We start from the raw sequence: 20,782 nt of genomic DNA on the forward strand, positions 1-20,782 counted from the left end.
ACAGGCATCAAAGCCTTGCCTGTGCAGTTTCAAGAGTGTTTACTTCAAATTGCTGGAGAAGAGAAGCAAAGACACCAGGGGACCTTTGTTACTGACTCAGCACCTTGCTCAGAGGTTTCATACAGTTATTTCCTCCATCTGTTCACAAAGGTAAAGCTAAAGCCTGCATATATACTCTAAATCCTCAGAGGCAAGGCCCCGTGGAAGCACAACATGCTGCTGTATGCTGCCAAAGCATCTGGATGCAAAAACAGTCAGCATTTCCCACAGCCTTCCACCTGAAGGGAAAAGCACAAGTGGCTGGCTCTGGGAACCTAGAGCTGGAGAAGATATTCCAGGGTTCCAAGTCCACTCTTCTGCTGCTGTTGAAATAAACTCTTTATAATTTTTCTTTCTGCCCTTCACCCTTCTAGAGCTATTTCACAACCTTTGGCGTCAACTGAAATTATTTATGACAGCCTTATGCATATTTCTTCTTGTGATTGTAGTTTTATTTTAAGAAGCTCCTTCCTTCCCATGGTTTTTACAGCTACCCCCATTCTCTCTCCAACTTCATTTTGCTAGGGATTTATCTAAGCTTTCAGTCTCTGCTCAGAAAACAGTCTGTTCTTTAATCATCCCTGGCCCTGCTCCAATTTGAAATTATCTTTCTCAAATGGGGGTGACTGGCTCCACATAAACTATTACAGATAAGATGGCAGGAAGTCTTTGTAAACAGCGTTAATGCTGCTTTAATTTTTAAGGGAAGAAACTCCTGTGATTCATCCTGAGACACCAACATTGTCATTTCCCACTTGCAGCAGAAAATCACAGGTTTAAGTGGGAAACAACACCAGAAGTACCACCCTCAGCACCCTCATTCTCCAGAGCCACTTCTCCTGGCCAGTGGTGTAACCATCACCCCTGCCAGCCATGTTCCCAACATCCGTGTGCTTTGTCCCAGGCTCTTGAAAAAGTCATTGCTGGTCCACTCTCTCTCCCTGCTGAAGAGCTTCACTAACAACCTCTCCTCATCCTGAGCACCCCCTTTAAAGGGGCACTGCTCCCACCTTGGCCTTAAGGCTCTCCCTTTGATACCAGCTCCTCTCCCCAGATGGATAAGAGCCTTCTGCAGGACATGCCTGGGTCCTGCAATTATCCCTTCATGCTCTTCCCAGCCCTCCACTCACAGCTGCTGTCAGAGACTATCAGGCTGCCTGGATTTTTACTGTCATCTAACACAGCTCTTAGCCACACATCATCATCATCGTGCATTCAGAAGCATTTCTTCAGAAGTCCATCACCAAAAAAACCTCCAATTTAGTTAAAAGCACAGCTTTGTCCCACTGACACCTTGGTGTTTCCCTTGCAGCTGAGACAAATGTCACACCCAGGACCAAGGCATCTGAGGCCAGGCTGGACAGGGCTTGGAGCAACTTGGTCTGGTGGAAGGTGCTGTCCACAGCAGGGGGGATGGGAGCAGGTGGTTTTTAAGGTCCCTTCCAACCCAAGCCTTTCTATGGTTTTCTGACTGTTAGACAGACCAGCACTGTGAGTGCCAGTCCCTGCTCCCAGCTGAGCATGCCACAACATTACCACATGGCCTGCACTGACATTTTTAGCCATTTCACAGTTACATATAATTAACGTTTTTAAAATACAGATTGTTGTAAGCCCATGTATTTAAAACAGTTTCCCCTTTTCAGTATAAAGTGCAGCTCCACAACTCAGTAAGTGAAAAATAATATTAATTATCATAATATCAGATGCTTGAATAATCTAATTAAGTCAGACCAGATCTGGCCAATATTCAGATGAACTCCTTGCAAGGAAAAGACAAGGCAGATCTACAGAAATGCATGTAAAGAACTCCAAAGGCCCATTTTTTTTGAGCTATATGTATACCAAGAAGGCAGTGACTACCAATTTTCATCTTCTGTGGCACGTTTCCAGAAGCTGTAGGTGTACTCCTGGCCAAAACCCAGCTCTAGTTATACTGTGTCCACCTACTTCTAAATTTCATCTGCAAGTTATTTCTCGTGTTCTCATTATAAAATGTATTGACTAAGGTTACTGGCACAGAGCAACTGATGTCCAATACCAGGTGTATTTGAAGTGTACAACCCAATTCAAGTTGGTTTTATTGTTTCTTATCATATTATTTGGTCAAAAGATAAAATATTATTAGCCAGAATCAACTACATCACAGAGAAGCTTCACTGTAAAGAGATAAACTTGAATATCATATTTAAGTTTTTTACCAAGATTCAGTTTCTTAAATCAGTGTAGATTGATAGTGCCTCCAGGCTCTGCCACCTAGCAGAGGTGCTCCCTACCTCCCTTCTCTGTTCTAAAATGGTTTTATTTGGGCAGCAATATCTGATCAATATCAAGATGAGCAATGGCAGCAACAGAACAGCCAGTCCTGACCTGAAGAGCCCAGTTATCTCCTGGTTTTTTTCAGTGCTACAGTGGAAATGTATTAATCTGGATACCCCAAATCCATGCTGAAGCAATGCTGAAGTCAGTTAATTTGTGAATGCTCTCTATTAATAAAAATCAATGCATTTAGCCTTCACCGACAATCTGATCTCTCCCCCCTCAAGTGGCTGCAGAAACACCCAGCTTATTCCACTGCAGCCTGCAATATCCCCTTACTATCAGGTTTATAGTGATTTCAACCAAGCCAGAACCATATGAAATTACATAGAAGAATAAGAAAAAGATTTCCTAAAGTGATGAAAAGCAATCCCTGAAATACTATGATGCACTGGGAAGGAAGTGTTTTCCCAACTGTTCTGTGCAAACTGTATCAAAAGCAGCTCAGTCAGTGATTGTGCTGAAAAAAAAGTCAGCCCAAGATGTGGCAGAGATGAAGAAACCCTGAGTCAGATGATGCCTCTCGCCTCCTCTCTCAGTATTGCAGTGCCTTTTCTGCCTAAACACGAGTTACACATGAATTGTGTTGGTGCTTCTTTAGTTTGAAGGGATTTTGTTTGTTTGAAGGGTTGTTCTTGCTCTTAAATATTCATTTGCTAGAGATACAGAATTAAAGCTTAAATTAATCATAGAAATACTTACAGACCAAACAATTATCATTCTTCTAGACACAGAGTGATCTATATTCCAGTAGGTAAATGGAAGGAAAGTGATATAAAAAATCTCTTCACCCAAAGCAGCTGAAAACTTGAACAAGTAGTAGTAGAAGTAGTTCTTCACAATATACTTCTGTGTGCAACCCTGGAAATGAGAGAATTTTATCATTTTAGTGAAATAGAAAAATATAACAAACACTGAAAATATTATAACTGCTTCAGTTCCCAGTCCTCAAACCAAAGAGTTTGTTATAAGAAGCATCAAGAAATGAAGTTCAACTTTTGTACTAGAATGAAGACTATAGTGATAGCACAGCTACATTTCCTGCAGAGCAGAAATCTATTCAGACTAACTAAGGTAGCAGTCACCTGGACAAAGACTTTCAAGAGATGGGAGCAGCCTTTCCTCCAGGGTAATCAGGTGTATTTCATAAAAGGTATTGACGTGCTAAGTGTGAAATTTCTACGTCAGTAGACAAAGCCATCATTGCTTTCTCTGGAAATGCATTTTGAGGTGAAAAGCTGCAATTACTGAACTAGTTCGTTTAAAATTTGCCTCATTCTAGTCCCTGAAATTTGCTGCCAGGTGCTGCTGACAACAGCCCTCAGCACTGAGTTCTTGCACGTGCCTCCAGCCCTGTGCTCCCAGTGGCAGGATCTCACGGGATCACCCCACACTGAGGTGCCACAGCTGGAAGATTCAGCTCCTGCGTGGGACTGGGCTCAGTAACCACAGCTGCACCAGCAGATCCAGGGGAACTCAAGGCTCTGAGTGGGCAGAGAAAAGAGCTGCACCTGTCACCATCAGATTTTCACTGCAACATTTTAAGTAACAACCACAAGCTTGTCTTTTTAAGCATTACCAGTAGATACATTGCAAACAGCGACACTTTAGCACTTTATTTATTCATTTTATTTAGCATGAAATTTCATCCAGTCTCTGGGTTTGGTAGCTAGATGATTTCATTAGATGTACCCCACCTAACATGTTTCTCTCTTGTTTTCTCTCTTCCAAAAGGTGACACCCAGCCCTCCAGAGCTGGGAAGCAACACGAGAGCACACATTGCTTAGGCCATGACTTTGGCCACTTGTTGAATGTGTCTAGAAAAGGTTTGCTGCTGCTGCTGCCATTTGGTTCTAGGACACCACTAAGAAATCTCAGACTGTTAGCAGGAGCAACAAGCGAGTGACTCACATTTTGTAGGTCCTCCTGTCACTTTGGGAAATAAGGAGCTAAACAGATAGACAAAGAGACAGGAGTTTTGATTCAGAGGATGAGTTAAGGAGCCAATCTAGTCTCACTCCATCTTCCCCAAAAATTAAAAATATGTATGTTGGCTATGTAAATACAAGATAAAAGAACTTCCTAAGGATGAGAACTGAGAAGGGATCATGAAGGTCTCAACACAGATACACCAAGTTAAGACACAGTTTTGACATAAGCTTGTAAAACTCTCGGAATAGGAAAACTATTATGCTTGAGCTGGTTGTGTAACTAGTTTACTAAAGAGAAGCTCTCATCCTACATGTTAGTGAAAAAAAATAAAAATTGTCTAAGGAGTCTAGACATGCACTTGTGACTCACTGCAAAAGCCATTAGAAGTTCCAGTCTCTTCATCTGCTTTAAATGCAGAAACGAGGCAAACTGCACAGAGATGACAAAAACAAGATGGAAAGAACTTGCATCCATTCAACTATCATAAAAAAACCCCACAACTTGAATTGATTTTTGCACCAATAAACAGAAAAAAGTCATCTTTTTGAAAATGCCAGGGTCAGAGGAGTGTTCCCCCATCTATCAGTCACAGAGGTGTTACTGGCATCCCTTTAGGATAACAGCCCTATGCTGTGTCTGGCTGCATGACAGAGCAATCAGTATGAGTGGCTCAAGTCTCATCTGCCACTTAGAAAACACCCCCAGTGCAATTAGCAGCTCCAATGCTTCTGTCTGAGATCCTGAAACTGTATTTGGTGACACTTAGCACAGCCCCACAGAAAGCCCTCTTCTGGCACCACTTACGCCTCACTTAAGCATTAATCTCCAAGGTATTGGGGATTATGTGCTTGTGTGCTTTAGCTCAGAGAGGATCAGACACATCCCTAAGGTAATGCTTTTATACTTGCAACCTCATGGGATGAGGGATAAAACCTTCTAATTCCAGTAACTGTTTTGTGGGGGAAAGTATGGCTTATCAGGTTCTAAAAGAAATGTGGAATTAAAAAAATATTTCCAGGCTGAAGGCTGGTCCAAGTCCTTCCACATGATTCTTAAAACCTTTCGTTTTTTTTCTTCCATTCCTTTTCTATCAGAAATCACACACACACCTTTGGTTGGATTTTTAGCAACTTTTTTTTAACTCTACACCAGCAGTTGAGCACAGCCAGTGTGTGGCAGGGGACAAACAGAGCCTGTCTGTGACACGATGCCAGCAGCCACATGTCAGGCACACAGAGTGCCTCAGAATTGCTCCACTTGATGCTTGGTCACACATGGTAATAAAGTGATGTTTGCACTTGTTGTGATCCCACAGCACTGTAAGTACAGCAAGCCTCCTCCATGCACCTTCAGACTGCAGTTAGCTCACATTTACTATCTACAGCCACTATTCCTGCAGAAGGCAGAGTGCAGTGCTTTGTGAAGTGCCTTCCCTTTTTATTCTCATTCTAACCCCAGTGCAGAAAAATCCATTATTTGTGTTAACATCTTCTAACATTCCCAGAAATTTATTCAATCTCTAATTTTAAGTAACCCCTATCTTTAGACTTGGTTATTCTTAATGTACTGCAGTGACCTGATGCCTTCCACAATGCCTGAAGCCCTTTCAGCAAATCAGCCCTTCCATCCATCTCCATTGCTATTCAGTCTGGATCAGAGAGGTCTTAATGGGCAGCAATTAAGGCTGTAGATAAAGTCAGAATTTTTAGAGCATTTCAGAAGCAAGATGTAATAAGCCTCAACATTCACAGACACAGAAGACAGGTAATTTCTCAAAAATGACCCTTCTCACCAAGTGTAGAATGTCTGTTTTGAAAAACCTTGAGTGCTCAGACGACAAGAAACTCTCATGGATGTGTGAGTCCCCATAAATAAACTACCCAGCTGTTGGCACAGAAATGGCTCTTGCAGGTCACCCCACATTTGCAGTCTCTGCACAGGGTGGATCACCCACACCAGGTGCTGCCACAGCACCCACCCAACCTCCCTGGAGCATGGGAGCATCCCCAAAACATTCCTACAGGGCCAGCAGAGCAGGGCAAACCAACACCCTGGTGGTTCTGGGGATACAATAACACACAGTGACACAGCATAGGAGGAATCCATCATTTTAGAAATTATATATATGTGTAGTGTTTGGCTTTCAAAGCTGAAACAAAGGAACAGCAGCTGAGCCACTAACATAATAGATTAAAAATATATTTTTTTGGGGGGAAAAAAAAAGTAGCTGTGCAAAGATACTATTCCTTGCAATTCCTCTGGGAGATTTCTTGTCAGAGAGCAAAACAGGCCCCAGTTTTTCCTGCCCTGTCTCTAGAGACAAGCTGTGCAGCACCAGACTTCTAAGGCTCAGAGTCTGACCCAGAGATCCCATTAACCAACACTCTGTTCTCTGCTCTCAATTACTTCGGATCTTCCAGAAGATGTACATGTTTAATTGAAGTTCTTGAAGTCCCTTACTCTCCTTCCAACAGAATTGCCTTGCAAAACATTAGGAGTTTCCCTCCCAAAGTCCCTAATTAACACATTACATACTTTTCACTTTAAGGTTTTTTTAATGCAGTAAAAAATAGAGATGCCACCAAAAAGCAGGCACAAAAGAAAAAATCAAAAATTCCAGTCTAGATGTTGCTGTACACAGACAATATAAATCAGACAAATCAGCCCCACAGGGCTCTACTGTTTAGAGTAAAACCACTGGGAAAAAGCCTTCTGTACTGGAGTACTCTGCATAAGCAGTGAGTTTTACATCACTTTATGTTTATTAACTGTACCAAGTTTAAAAAGGAACCTATCAAGTCACAACAACAACAAAAAAAATTAGATATTGGTAATTAGATTTGGAAAATAAGAAAAAGCAAAACCCATAATTGTCAAAAGCTTCAGTTCTTTCATCCAAGTGCACAGCTGCATGTCAAACACATTGAGCTTCCTGAAGATCCAACAAGCAGCCAGGGCAGCCAAGAACACTCCAGCACCTATGCATTCACCTTCCCTGGGAGCAGCAGCACTGCAACCCATTGCTCCATGAGGAAGGCATGGGGTGGCAGGGGACAGGGGTTGTGCCCAGTGGGAAATCCTGGTGTGGCCATGAGCCCCTCACTGGGTGCACAGCACCCACGGTAGGGTGAGGGGGAGCCAGCAAAGAGCAGCACAGAGTCATGGGAGGAATTGCAGAGATGTCAGGAGACAGCAGGGGCAGGACAACAGCACACAGAGCCCACAAAGCACACACAAGGAGCCCCAAGGCATCAAAAATACACCTAACCAAGCTCATACATATGTGCAGCTTCCCACTCTGTTTAAATACTTTGAAACTAGTAATTAATTTTTTAGTCTCTGCAGAACATGAGGCAGCCAGTTTTCAATAGCTGTCCAGGTTTACAGGGTGTTGTTGGAGGGACACCTAGAGCCAACCAAAACCTCAGAAACGTGGAGATGGAGACAAACAGAAATCCCAAGAAAATACTCCTTAAATGTCATAAAATTTTGTCCAGCTCTGCTGTTGGCAGCAAGTCCTTGTTGACCAGCACACAGAGGACACATGCAGCTCCCAGCTGTTGTGCAAGCAAAGACAGCAGCATGCACTCCTGGCCTAATGAGCAGGGATGTGGCCAGGAACCATCAGCTGATGCAGAAGCAAGACAATCATTGCATGAGACATAACAATGCTCAACCTTCAAGCCAGAGAGTCACAGCACTTTCAGTGGTTTCAGGTAAAGGACCAGCGGGGAGCCTAAAAATCAGGCAGAGTCCTGGTAGTATTTCAGCAATTTCTTAACTCATTCCAAAAGGACATGAGATAAAATTCTCAGCAAGGTACAATAGAAGAGTAGTGCTGTACAGCCAACAGCACCAGGGATGGCTGGAAACAGTCAGGCTGAAAGGGGCTGTGGTCTGCCAGGCCAAAGGCTGAGACCACCCAGATAGACACTGGGAAAGGTACGTGCAGGTCTCCCACCAACACTGCCCCCCTGGGCACAATGCCCATCCAGCCACCACGCCTTACATCAGTATGTGTTCAGCCAAGGTCTTCCCTTCAGCCTGTAAAGGCTGGTCAGCTGAGACAGATGTACACATCTGCACATCAAGCAGCACACTGAAGCTGGAATGGGTCCAGAACACAGTTAAGACACTTCAGTTTCTGTGTGAAGATTTCATTTTTTAAATCTTCATATTGTTTTCCTTCCACTCTGGTTAGCAGCTGGGAGATAGACTGAGTTACAGGTTTTATTTTTGTATCTTGCTCTGGAAGTAACATGATTAGCCTCCTTCCTTGTGCTGAAGGAACACACGTAGAAGTAACAGAATCTGCCAAGTCATTTAAATATAAAGTGGAATAACATAAGACTAGTGTTGACAGAGCATTTGTGTAGGCAATTAATAGGAAGAATCAAGGAAGGAAAAATTGATTATGTTGTCTTCTGAAAGAAAGCTGTCTTAAAGAAACCAACGTCTCTTTCAGATGGAAAGGGGAGTGGCTGCTAAAGAGGCTGAGGTTGCTGGTGGAGGACCATGCCTGCAGTCACTGGGAAGGACAGCCTCACATTTCCTGACAGACAGCCTAAACCAAGGCTGGTCCAGTTTGTCCACCAAGGATGGATGGCTTACACTCTGGTGGAAGTTTGTCTAACCTGTCCTTACTGAACCAGAGCTGGAAACTCCACTGCTTGCTCCAGGACATCTCCAAGAGCTTTGCTCTCCTGCCACCTAGCCTGAGAATTTCTTGCTGAAATTGAAGCTTATGGCTATTTTCTTCTCTACTGCAGACAAGGAACAAATTGTTTCCTTCCTGTGAAGGCTGGCACAGGAGAAGGTTGTTATAAGCACTAAAAAATGACATAACTCTTTCACTCCCTAAACACCTGGTAATTCTTACAGGGGGTACTGAGCATTTTCCAGACACAGCACCTAACGTGCCTGTCTTGAATTACAGAGCCCAAAGATCAGATGTGACACTTCAGCAATGCTGAAGGAACAGTCCTGCACAATGTCATTTGTTTTGTGGGCAGCTTTCAGAGGTTTGTCACCACTGAACCATGTCAAACCTGTGATTTCAAACAACTTTTTCTTCCTCCATGAAATCTCTACCACATCTATTGCTCCATTCTACACCTGCTTCTTCAATAAGTATCTGCACCTATTGAATAGAAGTCAATTTTCAACCATACCTTCAGCTTGACAAGACTATTTGACTTCTGTTCTCATCCTCCAGCCTATCTGCACCTTCTCCTAAATTCACCTCACAGACATCATGCCTCTCACACCTACGTTTCCACATGGCTATGAAACCTGTTCTGAAAAGACTCTCATCACTTTCCATCAAAAGGTGTCCATCGTGGCACTCAGACTCACAGGCCATTTAACTTCCTATATTCCTTTCTTAGCAGAGGCCTGGAGAGTTGACATCCATGATTCAGAGAATCATAGAACAGTTTGGGTTGCAAGGGGACCTTTAAAGATCATCTAGTCAAACCTACCAGCTCATGTACTTTGGAGCTTTTGCTTGTTGCTATTAAAAAGGCAAGGCGGTCTGACATTCCTCCACACAGTGGTGTCATGGGATCAGAATTATGTTTCACCCCTTTTCTTGCAGTATAATTCTGAGGAACTCCAACAGGTCTACCTTCCACCATGATCTTCAGACTTTTGAGCACACACCTGAAGGCACCTGTCCAACATGGAGGGTAACACCTCTGCATTTATTTCCTTGCCCACTCTTTATGGAAAGCTGCTCCTCTCATGATCATTCCAATTGCTGGAGTAACTCCCCAGAAGCCCAGTTCTGACACTTTTGTTATGAATCACTGATGTGTACCAGCAGCATTTTTCTGACAAGAAAGCTGCACAACACCAGCATAAATAGGGCCATGCACTTGTCCTCCTGGATGAGCTCACCTCCTTCATCCCCTGAGCCCTGCTTTGCCAGGCAGAGGTTGGGCAGGTTGGACACGGCTCTTTCAGCTGCCCTGACAGATGTGGTGGGTGAGCTTCTCACGCACTTCATCCTCCCACATTCCAGGAAGAACTGGCCAATTTGTGCAATATGGAAACAACAGGGCAAGAGAGTCAGGCAAGGGAAGGGCAGAAGGAAAAGGCTTCCTTCTTCCACATTTTATAGTGGAAGAACGGGTTTATTTAATTGCATTTTAATTTACGAGAATTAGACTGCAATTTTGTGGGGTGCAACACAGAGCTTGCACCTGGAAATGCCTGAGGAAGGTATTTTAAGGATTAGGTAACATCAGTGTCTGTGGACAGAGGGAGGAAAAGGCAAGTTAAGAAACAGAGAAAGCAAATTTTAGGTAGTTCAGAACGATGGTGATTCGAGCTTCAAAACAGATATCGGATTCCTCTGAAACTTACTGTACTTCATATTTCCAAAAGTACAGTGTTACTAAAACTGGTTTTTTTGAGTAGAAGGATGTGCCACAAAACAGCAGTTTTCCAGCAGCACAGCATTAGATGGTCACCCTGCCCACACACCCACCCATCTCCCTCAAGCACCACCTCCTCTTAGTTTTGACTTTCTGCCAAAACCAAATGAGTCAGAGTGTTACTAGGACCTGCATGGCTGCTGGATACCCAAGGTGCTCTGCAGGGATACTGAGGAGGAGGAATGGGCAGACTGTCACTCACTTTTGCCCCAGCACACCAGGTCTGAGAAGATCCTCAAGAGAAGCTTAACTTAACCTAACCTAATCCAACCCAACACAAGCTTGCAGGAATGGCCAATGACCATGGAGAACCAGGACTTCACTGTTACATTTGTTTTCAGAGCAAAAAGCTTGTTCTCATGTTCAGATTTTATTTTGGAAATTAACTTTAACTTGGAAGTTTGACACCGTAGATTAATCACTTTTTTCTACACAGCAGCATCATTAATCCAGGCAGTTAATTTTGCTCAAAGATTAGTTCCATGGCAGAGGTCTGTTCTGAGAGGCACAGAGCAGCAAGGCTTCAGGAACAAACAGAGTAACACCATACCATTTTCAGACAACTAAACTATTTGCTTTAATCTCTTACAATCAGGCACCAGCACAGGGTGAAATGACATTTTTGCCAGCAGATAGTTCCAGGGTTCAAGTCAAAGAGCGGTTTCCTAAGGCAGTGCCAAATAGAGCTTTGGGTTAAGTACCATCACATGTATTCAAGTGCCTTGTCCCTGTGCTCCCAAAAGGCACAGACCCCTGTAAGGAGGAAGGGATGTGTTCAAACTGCAGCTGTGGCTGTGGAGAGGCACATGGGAGGACAGCTCAGCAGCCAGCCCGCCCCTGGGGGGAAGAGCTGCAGATAAGATGTTCTTAATTCACTGCTACCTCATTATTAGCTGCATGTAGTGCAGGCCATGCTGAGGTCAGCTCTGTTTCTGGTGGAGAAACACACAAGGAGACCAACCTGATGTTGCCAAGTGCTGCTTCAAGGCCTGGCTCTCCTACCCCTCTGAATGAGCCACTCTGTGGCTGCAGCCCCCTTGGCACTCCCCCAGCCACCAGAGCTTGGCACAGCGCTGGTGGCACTTTTTGGCAGGTGTTTGCAAGCTTTAATACTTCAGTCAGTCCCAGCTCAAAATTCACCCCAGCACCTCACACCTGCAGGTGACACGGGTGTCAGCTGCCCTTCCATTAGGACTCCCTTCTCCTCCCTAGACCTTTCTTTCAGTCTTTTGCTTGCTCTGCCCTTTGCTTCATGCCACAGATCCTGGTGGGTGGGCTGTGTATTTGTCAGGGAACAGGTTCCTCACCGCTAATGCCTCTGAGCCCACTGCAGGCATCCAGGCTTTGCTCCTGTGGCACAACTGAGGTGTCTGACACTGACTCCTCCTGTGAAATAAAGTACCCCAACACTCTCACTTTGCAAAGGAAAATGGCAATGGGGAACACTAAAGGCACTACACCTCATAAACTGGCTGACTTAAGTAAGCAGTCACAATTCCATCCAGTGGAGCAAACTGCAAAGGGGATAAAAATGACCTGACCAGGGCTGATAGGGACCATTTTCTGTGTGCCAGAACCCACAGGCTCAGGGAACTCTGTTAACAGTGGTTTGCAACTGCCAGCTGTCTTCAAAAGGAAGGATTAAACATATTTTTTTATTTTTATTGCTAGTAATAAATATTCCAAAATTTAGTAATAAAATAAATAAATCAGCAATTTAGGTCCATATTAAAGCATTCACAGTCCTCTACATCTAGACCAATAGCTGTTTACCTTGGGAAAGTAAGTAACAGGTGCTAACCAAACTGGACTGATATGACACCCTTTAAAGCAGGAAAGTGAACAGACATTTTAAATAAAAATTTCAGGGTTTAGACAACACTACCTGTACCCTCTAGACCTCAGATTTACTTGACATAGCAGTCATTAGTCACCTTCCACTGCCCAGATGACCCATACACATTCTCTGCAGAGCATAAAAATGAGATAAATTGAAAGAACTGGCTGTCCAAAGGAATTGTCCGGAACACATTTTCCCTGGCTTCTTGTTTGTTAAATCTGCTCCTCTTCTCCAGAGACCCAAACGAGAAAAACAACAGCAGATTAACTTTTATTATTCTGGTTGATATCTGAAGTAATGGCCCAAGACAGTCAGCAGAATTTTAAAGCAGTAAGTGGCTCACCTCCAAGCACTGGAATTAATCCTGGGATCCTGACAGCTCCTCATTAAGAGGTCCAATGGCCTTCAAAAATATGACTCAGGCTGTGAGCCAGGAAGCACTGAGTCATGAAGCACATCATCATCATCATCATCAGTGTAAAGACCTGGGCTGCCAGCACAGCCCCTCCCTCGTGAGCCCCTGTGCCAGCAGCCACTCTCTCAGCAGCAGGCACCACACAGGATATCTATTGCAATCAGCAAAGCTTCACCAACTCCTGTTAGCTTCAGGTGATTCTGCAGCAAGATCCTGAGGATGAGATGGTAACAAAGAGCACGCACCTGTCTTTGCAGCCTGTTCTCCAGAGGGGATGCAAGGCTGCTCCCTGAGGAGAGGCCAACCCAGTGCTAACAGATTCTCACAGGGTTGCCACACACTGCCCCAATCTTGGATGTGATTCTGCTGTCATCTTCCAAAGGACTGTCACTCAGGACTGGCCAAAACCCTCCGATGAAACCACCTTGTTCATACAGATGAACACTATCCCTCACTGGCTACTAAAACCTCAAACCAAGAGCTGGACACCTGCAGGATGGTCAAGCTCCCTCAGCAGCCACGGCAGGGAGGGGAGACCTGAACACGGAGCGATGCTGGGGAACGTGAGCCTTGTGCTCAGCCCATTGAAACAAGAAACTGCAGCTCATGTTTCCCCAGCTGCAGCTCCAAACTGAGGAGCTTCCAAAAGTTCAGCTGTATTCTCTAGGGGCACAAAGTGTTAGCACTTGAGCCTGTTCTCATAGCAGTGCTCATGGGGTTTTTTCACAAGGGTTTGCCTCTCCTGCTGGACCTACCTCAGCTACCAAACAAAGCAAGCTTGAAAAACCATTTTAAAAGAAAACGCAATAATCTGGGGCTGATGCAAAAATCTATTGCAAGGGACCACCACAGAAGAGAGACCTTGACTCAAGCTCTAGAGCAAACATGCTTCAAATTACCAGCCATCTCATCACAGCAAAAACAATGTTGTCATCTATATCTTGCAAGTACTTGACCACATTTTTGGGGACTGTAATACATCTGAGACGGATGTGCAGTTTGTACCTACCTTCTCTGTTTCTGTTACCATCACCTGGCTGTTATCCTGGTTATTATCCTCCTCACCTACGGCATGAGCAAGAACCATAGAGTCACTAAACATCATCAGGCAGTTTGTAAGCATTGCGCCAGCTCGGAGCAGTTCTGACAGTTAAGGAATAACTACAGTGTAAACATGAACTGTACTCTCCCAAAGGCAGGAAGACAGATCTTAGAATGATAAAGCATCTGGGAAAGGAAGAGTGGAGAAAGACAAACAAATCTCTACAAAGAACTTTGAATAGAAGGTTGTTTTTCTCCTTTGTGCCCTTTCATTCAGGCTATCAATTTCAGGAGCAAAAGTCCATCAGGAAATTAGAGATAAGCAAAGCTCCACTTTTTAAATATATGTGACTTTTATTTGGCCACTCACAGAACACCAGGTTCAGGTGGTATATTGGTATATATACAGCTTGAGGATTTCCTACAAATCCTACAAGGAAAAGATACCTTTTAGCTGTTCCAGATATAAATTCCTTGTGAAACAAACTAATAATAGAAAGCAGCACAGAAAAGAAAATAGTATTAGCCATAGACAGGATAATTACAAGAAGTTTCTCTCTTGTCTTCTGTAGTAATAAACCCAGACAAGTTCTAAAAGCCCATAGATTCAATACCTAGTCCAAGCCAGGACATAAATCCAGTTAGTGTGTTGGACTAGCACCATTCTGTATCATCCACAGACAGCAGAGTTTGCATTTGAGGTATTAAAAAGTGATTCTAAATGATCTGGTAACCAAGGAACATCAAGAACATGGGCTAGGTGACTGATTCAATATTTAAGAAATGCACGCAGCCGCAGCTGTCACATCTAAGCATTTCACTCCTTGTCTCATCTCATGGAAACTCCTGTGGGGCAGGCAGGACTGATCTACGAAGATTCAGAAACACAGCCACTCATGCTGCTACTGGCCACTGTAATCAGGCCTTGTGTCTTTTAAAAAAATTTTTTAAACACACATTTAATCTCCAGGTTATACATATAAACAAAGACGATCATGAATTGTAAGCAGCACTCCCGGCACAAATGTATGCAACGATTAAAAGCCTCCTCCTTCCAGAGGAAGAGCTGTTCTGTCTCTTTGCTCCTTGGAGACATCCTCTCTCCTCTCCATGCAGTATGACATCTTCCCTACCAAGTGTGTCCATCCCCTCCCAAACTGCCACCAGCTACCAGCCCTCAGCTGCCCCTCCCAGCTCTGCAGCTGGGCCACCCTGGCACACAATCCAGCCCATATCAGATGTAGGGGCCTGAGAGCTGGCACTGAAGAAAGGGGGGATGTCCTGGAGACATGGAGCTGTGGCAGTCCCATCATCCAGTAAGCCATTCACATCTCCATCACTCCATGCAATATGCTCTGTTTTTACAGGTATAACCTAGTGGTTGTCCAAGAACTTACATAGGAGAACCTGAGAATCCTTAAGACAGTTGTGACAGTAAAGACAAAGCAGTGTGGAAGTTACTACCTTATAGAAATCAACTGTCCTCATGACAAGGACTTTGAAATTACCAAGTTTCAGGAAGGGATGGATGCCACACAAAGTCACACAAGCCTCCAGGAGGGAGATGCAGCAGCAGCACTTTAGCACCTTTCTGCAAACACCTGCAGCTAGTAGCAAGAAAATGCCACTATCCATAGAGAATCGATAGCCAAGGAATTTGCTATGTAAATGAGACTCCTAAACCTGCTTATTTGCAGATACATCAAGGTAACCCCAGATGATTTAGCAAGAAGGCAGGGGGTCTGAGCCTTAGCCTAAAGGGAGGTCCAGATTCACTTTTCATATTTCTTGTCAAGTTGCAGAAAACCCTCCTTGCAAAAATGGACTTTTCATTTCCAGTTTTGATAAAAATGAACAGAGAGAGCCTGTCTTTATAATTGTAGCACTTCTCTAAAACACTCCTCAGTCTATTACTCCCATCTCTCTTTTAGGGGTGTTTGAACCTAACTTTCATGTTTCAGAAGTGAGTGTCATAATTCTGTGGAAACAAACCCTTCTGCCTCTATCTCCAAGTTTCATGAGGTCTCACCCAGAACACATTCAACCTTCACATAAAGGTAATTGTGCCTTACTTCATGAAACCCAAAACAATTGCTCAAGGTGAACAGCTGCATTCATGGAGCATTAACTTGGACAGGATTTTAATATCAACATTGCTACATGAACTATGTCACTGTTCAAAAGAAAGCAGTGGCAATAAATCTTTTAGTGAATTATCTGCATAGTTTACCCAAAATAGAGCTTACTGTAGTTCAGAAGTGAACAGACTGAAAGACATCTAATTGAGAAAGAGTCAAGCGGCAGCTAAGGGAGAATTTTAGATGCTTGAAATGGGAATCTGAGCACTGGATGTGGAACAGGGAGGAGTAAAATAGTACGGAAGGGAAGGAGTGGTAGAGTTGTGACATTCATGGCTAGTCCACGTTTATGTTGCAGGTAGAATTTGGGAGCCCATTATCACACCTGCTTTCCAAAAGGCACCACAAAGCGATCTGCTAATGAATTCAAGTCATTACAGTAAGAGAAAAAGCAGGTCGTCCGACCTGTACGCATGGGTTGCATCATACCCTTCCCTGTTCCCTTCTGATACACAGGGGAATTACAGACTGTGCCGGGAAACGCCGCGACCTGCCCGGCCAGCGGGAAGCGCGGGGAGCCGAGCCTGTCTCCATGGGCACCTGGGCTGCAGGCAGCGGGGCAGAGCCGCTCGGAGCGGCAGCGGCGGGGCCGGCTGCGGGCACAGCCGCACGCGGTGCAGAGGGCAGGGCCGGGCGCGGCGAAGCGCAGCACCGCGGCGGGCGCGCCCCGCACGGACAGACAGAGCCGCTCCTTCCAGCCGCCTCCCGGGGCGACACTGCGCTGCCCCCCAGGCCCTTCTGCAGGCAACTCCCGCTCGCACCGACCGCTCCGTCCCGGGGCGGCAGCGATGGGGAAGCACCGAGAACCCAAAGACGCCTCCCCGGCGGGGATGCAGCCGGGCTCGCAACCCCAACCCTTTTTCCCTCCTCCCGGCCCGGGCAGGCGGCGGGATGCGGGGGGACCCTCCCGGTGCGTCCCTGCGCGCACAGTGCCGGGGCGGCTTTGCTGAGTCACAGCCGGGCCCCCCGCCGCACTCACCTGCGGGCCGCGGCCGCTCCGCACCCCGCCGCGGGGAGCGCGGCCGGCGCCGGCCGGGCAGCGCAGCGCGCCCGCTCCATTGCAGGCGCCGCGGTCCCGGGGCCCCTCCGCGGGGTCGCCGCTGCAGCAGCCCTCCTCGGCGGCGGGGAAGAGCCCGCAGGAGCGCTGGAAGCGCGCCACGGGCTGGGAGCTGCGCAGGGTGCCCAGCAGGCGGGCCATGCTGCCGCCAGCCTCCGCGCAGCGCGGCCCCAGCGCGCCCCGCCGGCCGCGGGGCCGCGGGCAGGTGCGCCCGCCCCGCCCCGCTCCGCCCCGCCCCGCCCCGCCCGCACAGGTGCGATGTCCCGCCCGCACAGGTGCGATGTCCCGCCCCGCACAGGTGCGATGTCCCGCCCGCACAGGTGCGATGTCCCGCCCCGCACAGGTGCGATGTCCCGCCCGCACAGGTGCGATGTCCCGCCCCGCACAGGTGCGATGTCCCGCCCGCACAGGTGCGATGTCCCGCCCCGCACAGGTGCGCTGCCCCGCCCGGGAGCGCCCCTTGCCGGCCGGGCCCTGCGCTTCCCTTCCCCGGCACCCAAGCCCGCGGTCCTCCCCTCGGTGAGGACAGGACATTCAGCGTGTTCCTTTTATTTGGGGTTTTTCCTGCTATGATGTTTTTCCTGCTATCTTAATGTGAAGATAGAATGCCCTAAATAGCACCAAGATCTTTGGGAAAAACACTTAGGCGTGGATGCCATGCTACATGGGCTCATCTTCTGTCAATTCATCTCATGGTGTAAAATACACTCTGAGCTGTCCCCAGTTTCATTTTGTCTGGTTTTGGAATGAGCTTTTATTTCTTTTCCCAAACATTTGCACGCCTACATTGTATACGTCACATGTACACATACACCTATAAGGATACATCTCTAAATACTTTCTCCCTTAAATATAGCTATGGAGTTTCCTCCAGAAAAAGAGGAGCTATCACTTGGAAGATACCCCTCAAGTTCTGGGGCTGCAAACCTTGCCACAGGTGATCCCTGCTGATTCATATTTTTGAAACATTTAGCACCTTAGTTCCACCAATGCATTCCTTTTTCTTTTTAGAACAGCCCATTTCTATTCCCAGAAATGTATTTTGTACAAGGACTGCACAATCTTCATTTGCTCAACATACACTCATTTAAAGTTTGTTCCTTTTTTTTCATTCTTAAATACCCCAAATTATGCAAGATTGCATCAAGGCTATTTTTCCCAGAGCACTTGGAAACCAAAGCCACATTCCTTTGCTTTTTCAGCAAGTCAGCATGTCTCTGTGCTGCAGTTTGGGCTGCCTGTAGGAGATGCTCACCCAGGCCCCTTGAGTACCATTGCTCTCGAGATGGCAGAATCATGTCATCACCCAGCCTGGGCTGGGGCCAGGCCAGCCCATGGCCATGGGCCACACGGCCCCTGTGAGAAATCCCAGGGACAGCTCTTCATCACCCCCATCCACAATCCAGGGCAGACTCCATAGATCTCATCTAATTGTTTGTGTGATTAATTTTCTTTTATCTTCCCCAAATGCAATCTTCTATCACTGGAGGTTTGCCCAACCTCCAGGTGACATCATGTGTCAGGTGCTTTCCTCACTGCTGGTGTGTGCACACACTCAGCCCTGGCCATGATGACAGGGCTCCCCTGTCAGCAGAGCCAGCTCACAGGGACTGAGGAGGAAGGCAGCCTGTGCAGCTTATGTGTTTGTACTCTTTCACCTGGGAGAATTATTTATTGTTTGCCTCTGGATTTGTTTATAATAGCTGTGAAATTTACTAGATGCACTCATAAGTATGTAGGAAATATTTGTCTTCTTTTTCCTGTTCCTGGATATGTGAAAAATGTACAAAAATTTGTAACATGTTAATTTGAATAGTAAAATTCCAGGCCTGCTGGTGCAGCTGGGAGCCTTGCCACTGATGCCAGTGGGACAGGATCTCATCCAGGGACACAGTGGAAAGCAGGAAAGCAGAAATGAAAGTGCATGGCTGGGGCCAGCACTTGGTGGGTATTTTAAAACATCTCTTTGTCAACCACAAGTCAATATTTATCTGATCTGCCTACATAGTTATGTCATTATAATACTTACCAGATGTTAAAATAGAACTCAGCATTCATAGCCAGCTTCTCCCTAATTCCTCTTCAGGTGCACATGTAGGTTAGTGGGAATGTGTCTCAGTGAGGATGTCAGCATCCAGCTGATGAGAATTCAGGTTTTATTAACCAAACTCACTCTAAACTTAATAGAGAGAAAAATAAGGGGGAAATTTCTACTTATTGTTAATTTTAATATGCCTTGTCCATGTCCTGAAATCAGCATGAGCAATTACAAGTACTACATGAGCTGGTAACAGAAGTCTGTGACCCTTTTCTTGCTGTGGAAAGTGAAGGAATTTGTGGGAGTTATGTTCCTAATACAGACTGATTTCTTGAGTGAAGGAAACTTTTAAGGTCCCGTTTCATAGAATTATAGAATATCCTGACTTGGAAGGGACTCAGAGGGATCATCAAAGTCCAGCTCCTGGTTCTGCACAGGACAGCCCCAAGAGTCACACCTCAGCTGTTTCTCACGTGCTTTTCCTGCTAAATCATTCACCATCTTCGTAGGTTTAGGACACAAAGAAAACATTAGTGGCTTTTGGACATTTCCTTATGAAGATAATGATCAATCTAATTAAACTGCCTCTAACACCTCCCCTCAAGCAATTTTTAAACCAACTAGCAAATACAAACCACATTCATCACAGGAGCAGAGCTTTCCCCAGACTTGAGCTCCTGTGGTTTTAGGGAAAAATGACAGTGCAGCAGAGACACAGCTTGAGCTGCCTGGTGATCCCAGTCAGGATACACTTATTTCCAGGCAATGCCACCTCTTGTCTATCCAGGGCTGAACAGATAGGACGCATCAGCTTGGCTGGGCAGGACCAGGAGGAGGGAAATAAAGATGCTTCCAGGATGGAATAGAGAGTCGTAGGAAGGACCACAGCACAGGAGTGGGAGGTGTTTGGGCCATGGAAAGGATGGAGCGTTTGAGGAGAGAAGCAAGGGCAGTGATGTGAAAATGTAGAAATATATAGGAACCTTATTTTACCATTTCTGCTGCTCACAGAATGACTTGTTTACTCTTGCTCAAAGCAAGAGTATGACTCAATCACCTTCTTTTCCCTTATGAAACCATGTTCTAATGGCCTTTTCCTGGGACCTAAATCCCATTACTCTTGATGGGCAAGAAAAATACTCAGGATTTGGCTCCTTGAAAGACTTGCTGTAGAAAAAACTCCCCAAATTTAACAATTAAAAGAATTCAAGAACTGTCCCACACTTTGCATGGCCCATACAGATTTCCAGAGTTTTAGAAAGGCAACTTTCTGTAAAACCAGTGGAATCAATGTCACTGCAAAAGACTAGATGAGTAGGATTCTGAGAGTGTTTAAAAGAAGTTATTTATAAAATATCCAGTAGCAAAAAAAAAGCTTTTAGAGCTTTATCTAGTGAAACTGCCTCATCCAGAGCCAAAATATCTCACTAATAGCTGGTTAGTATTTAGATACATTTTCACAAGGGAAGAAAATCACCCCTGGGCTGAGGAAAAGCATGAAAGATGAGTATACAAAAGATAACTT

The 20,782-nt window shown here is 45.5% G+C and overlaps 1 protein-coding gene across 1 annotated transcript in view; it reads right to left on the reverse strand.

Annotated features, from left to right (window-relative positions):
• The window catches only part of SGPP2 (sphingosine-1-phosphate phosphatase 2), a 32,659-nt gene extending 15,299 nt beyond the window's left edge, over positions 1–17,360 (reverse strand). Inside the window, exons 1-2 of the mRNA XM_053986838.1 lie at positions 17,142–17,360; positions 3,061–3,219 (exon numbers count right to left, since the gene is read on the reverse strand). Coding sequence (XP_053842813.1) covers positions 3,061–3,219; positions 17,142–17,360 — 378 coding nt within the window. The remainder of the gene's footprint in view (positions 1–3,060; positions 3,220–17,141) is intronic.
• Positions 17,361–20,782: the final 3,422 nt, after the last annotated feature.

This window comes from Vidua macroura, chromosome 10, assembly GCF_024509145.1.
Source record: "Vidua macroura isolate BioBank_ID:100142 chromosome 10, ASM2450914v1, whole genome shotgun sequence".
Lineage (NCBI taxonomy): Eukaryota > Metazoa > Chordata > Aves > Passeriformes > Viduidae > Vidua > Vidua macroura.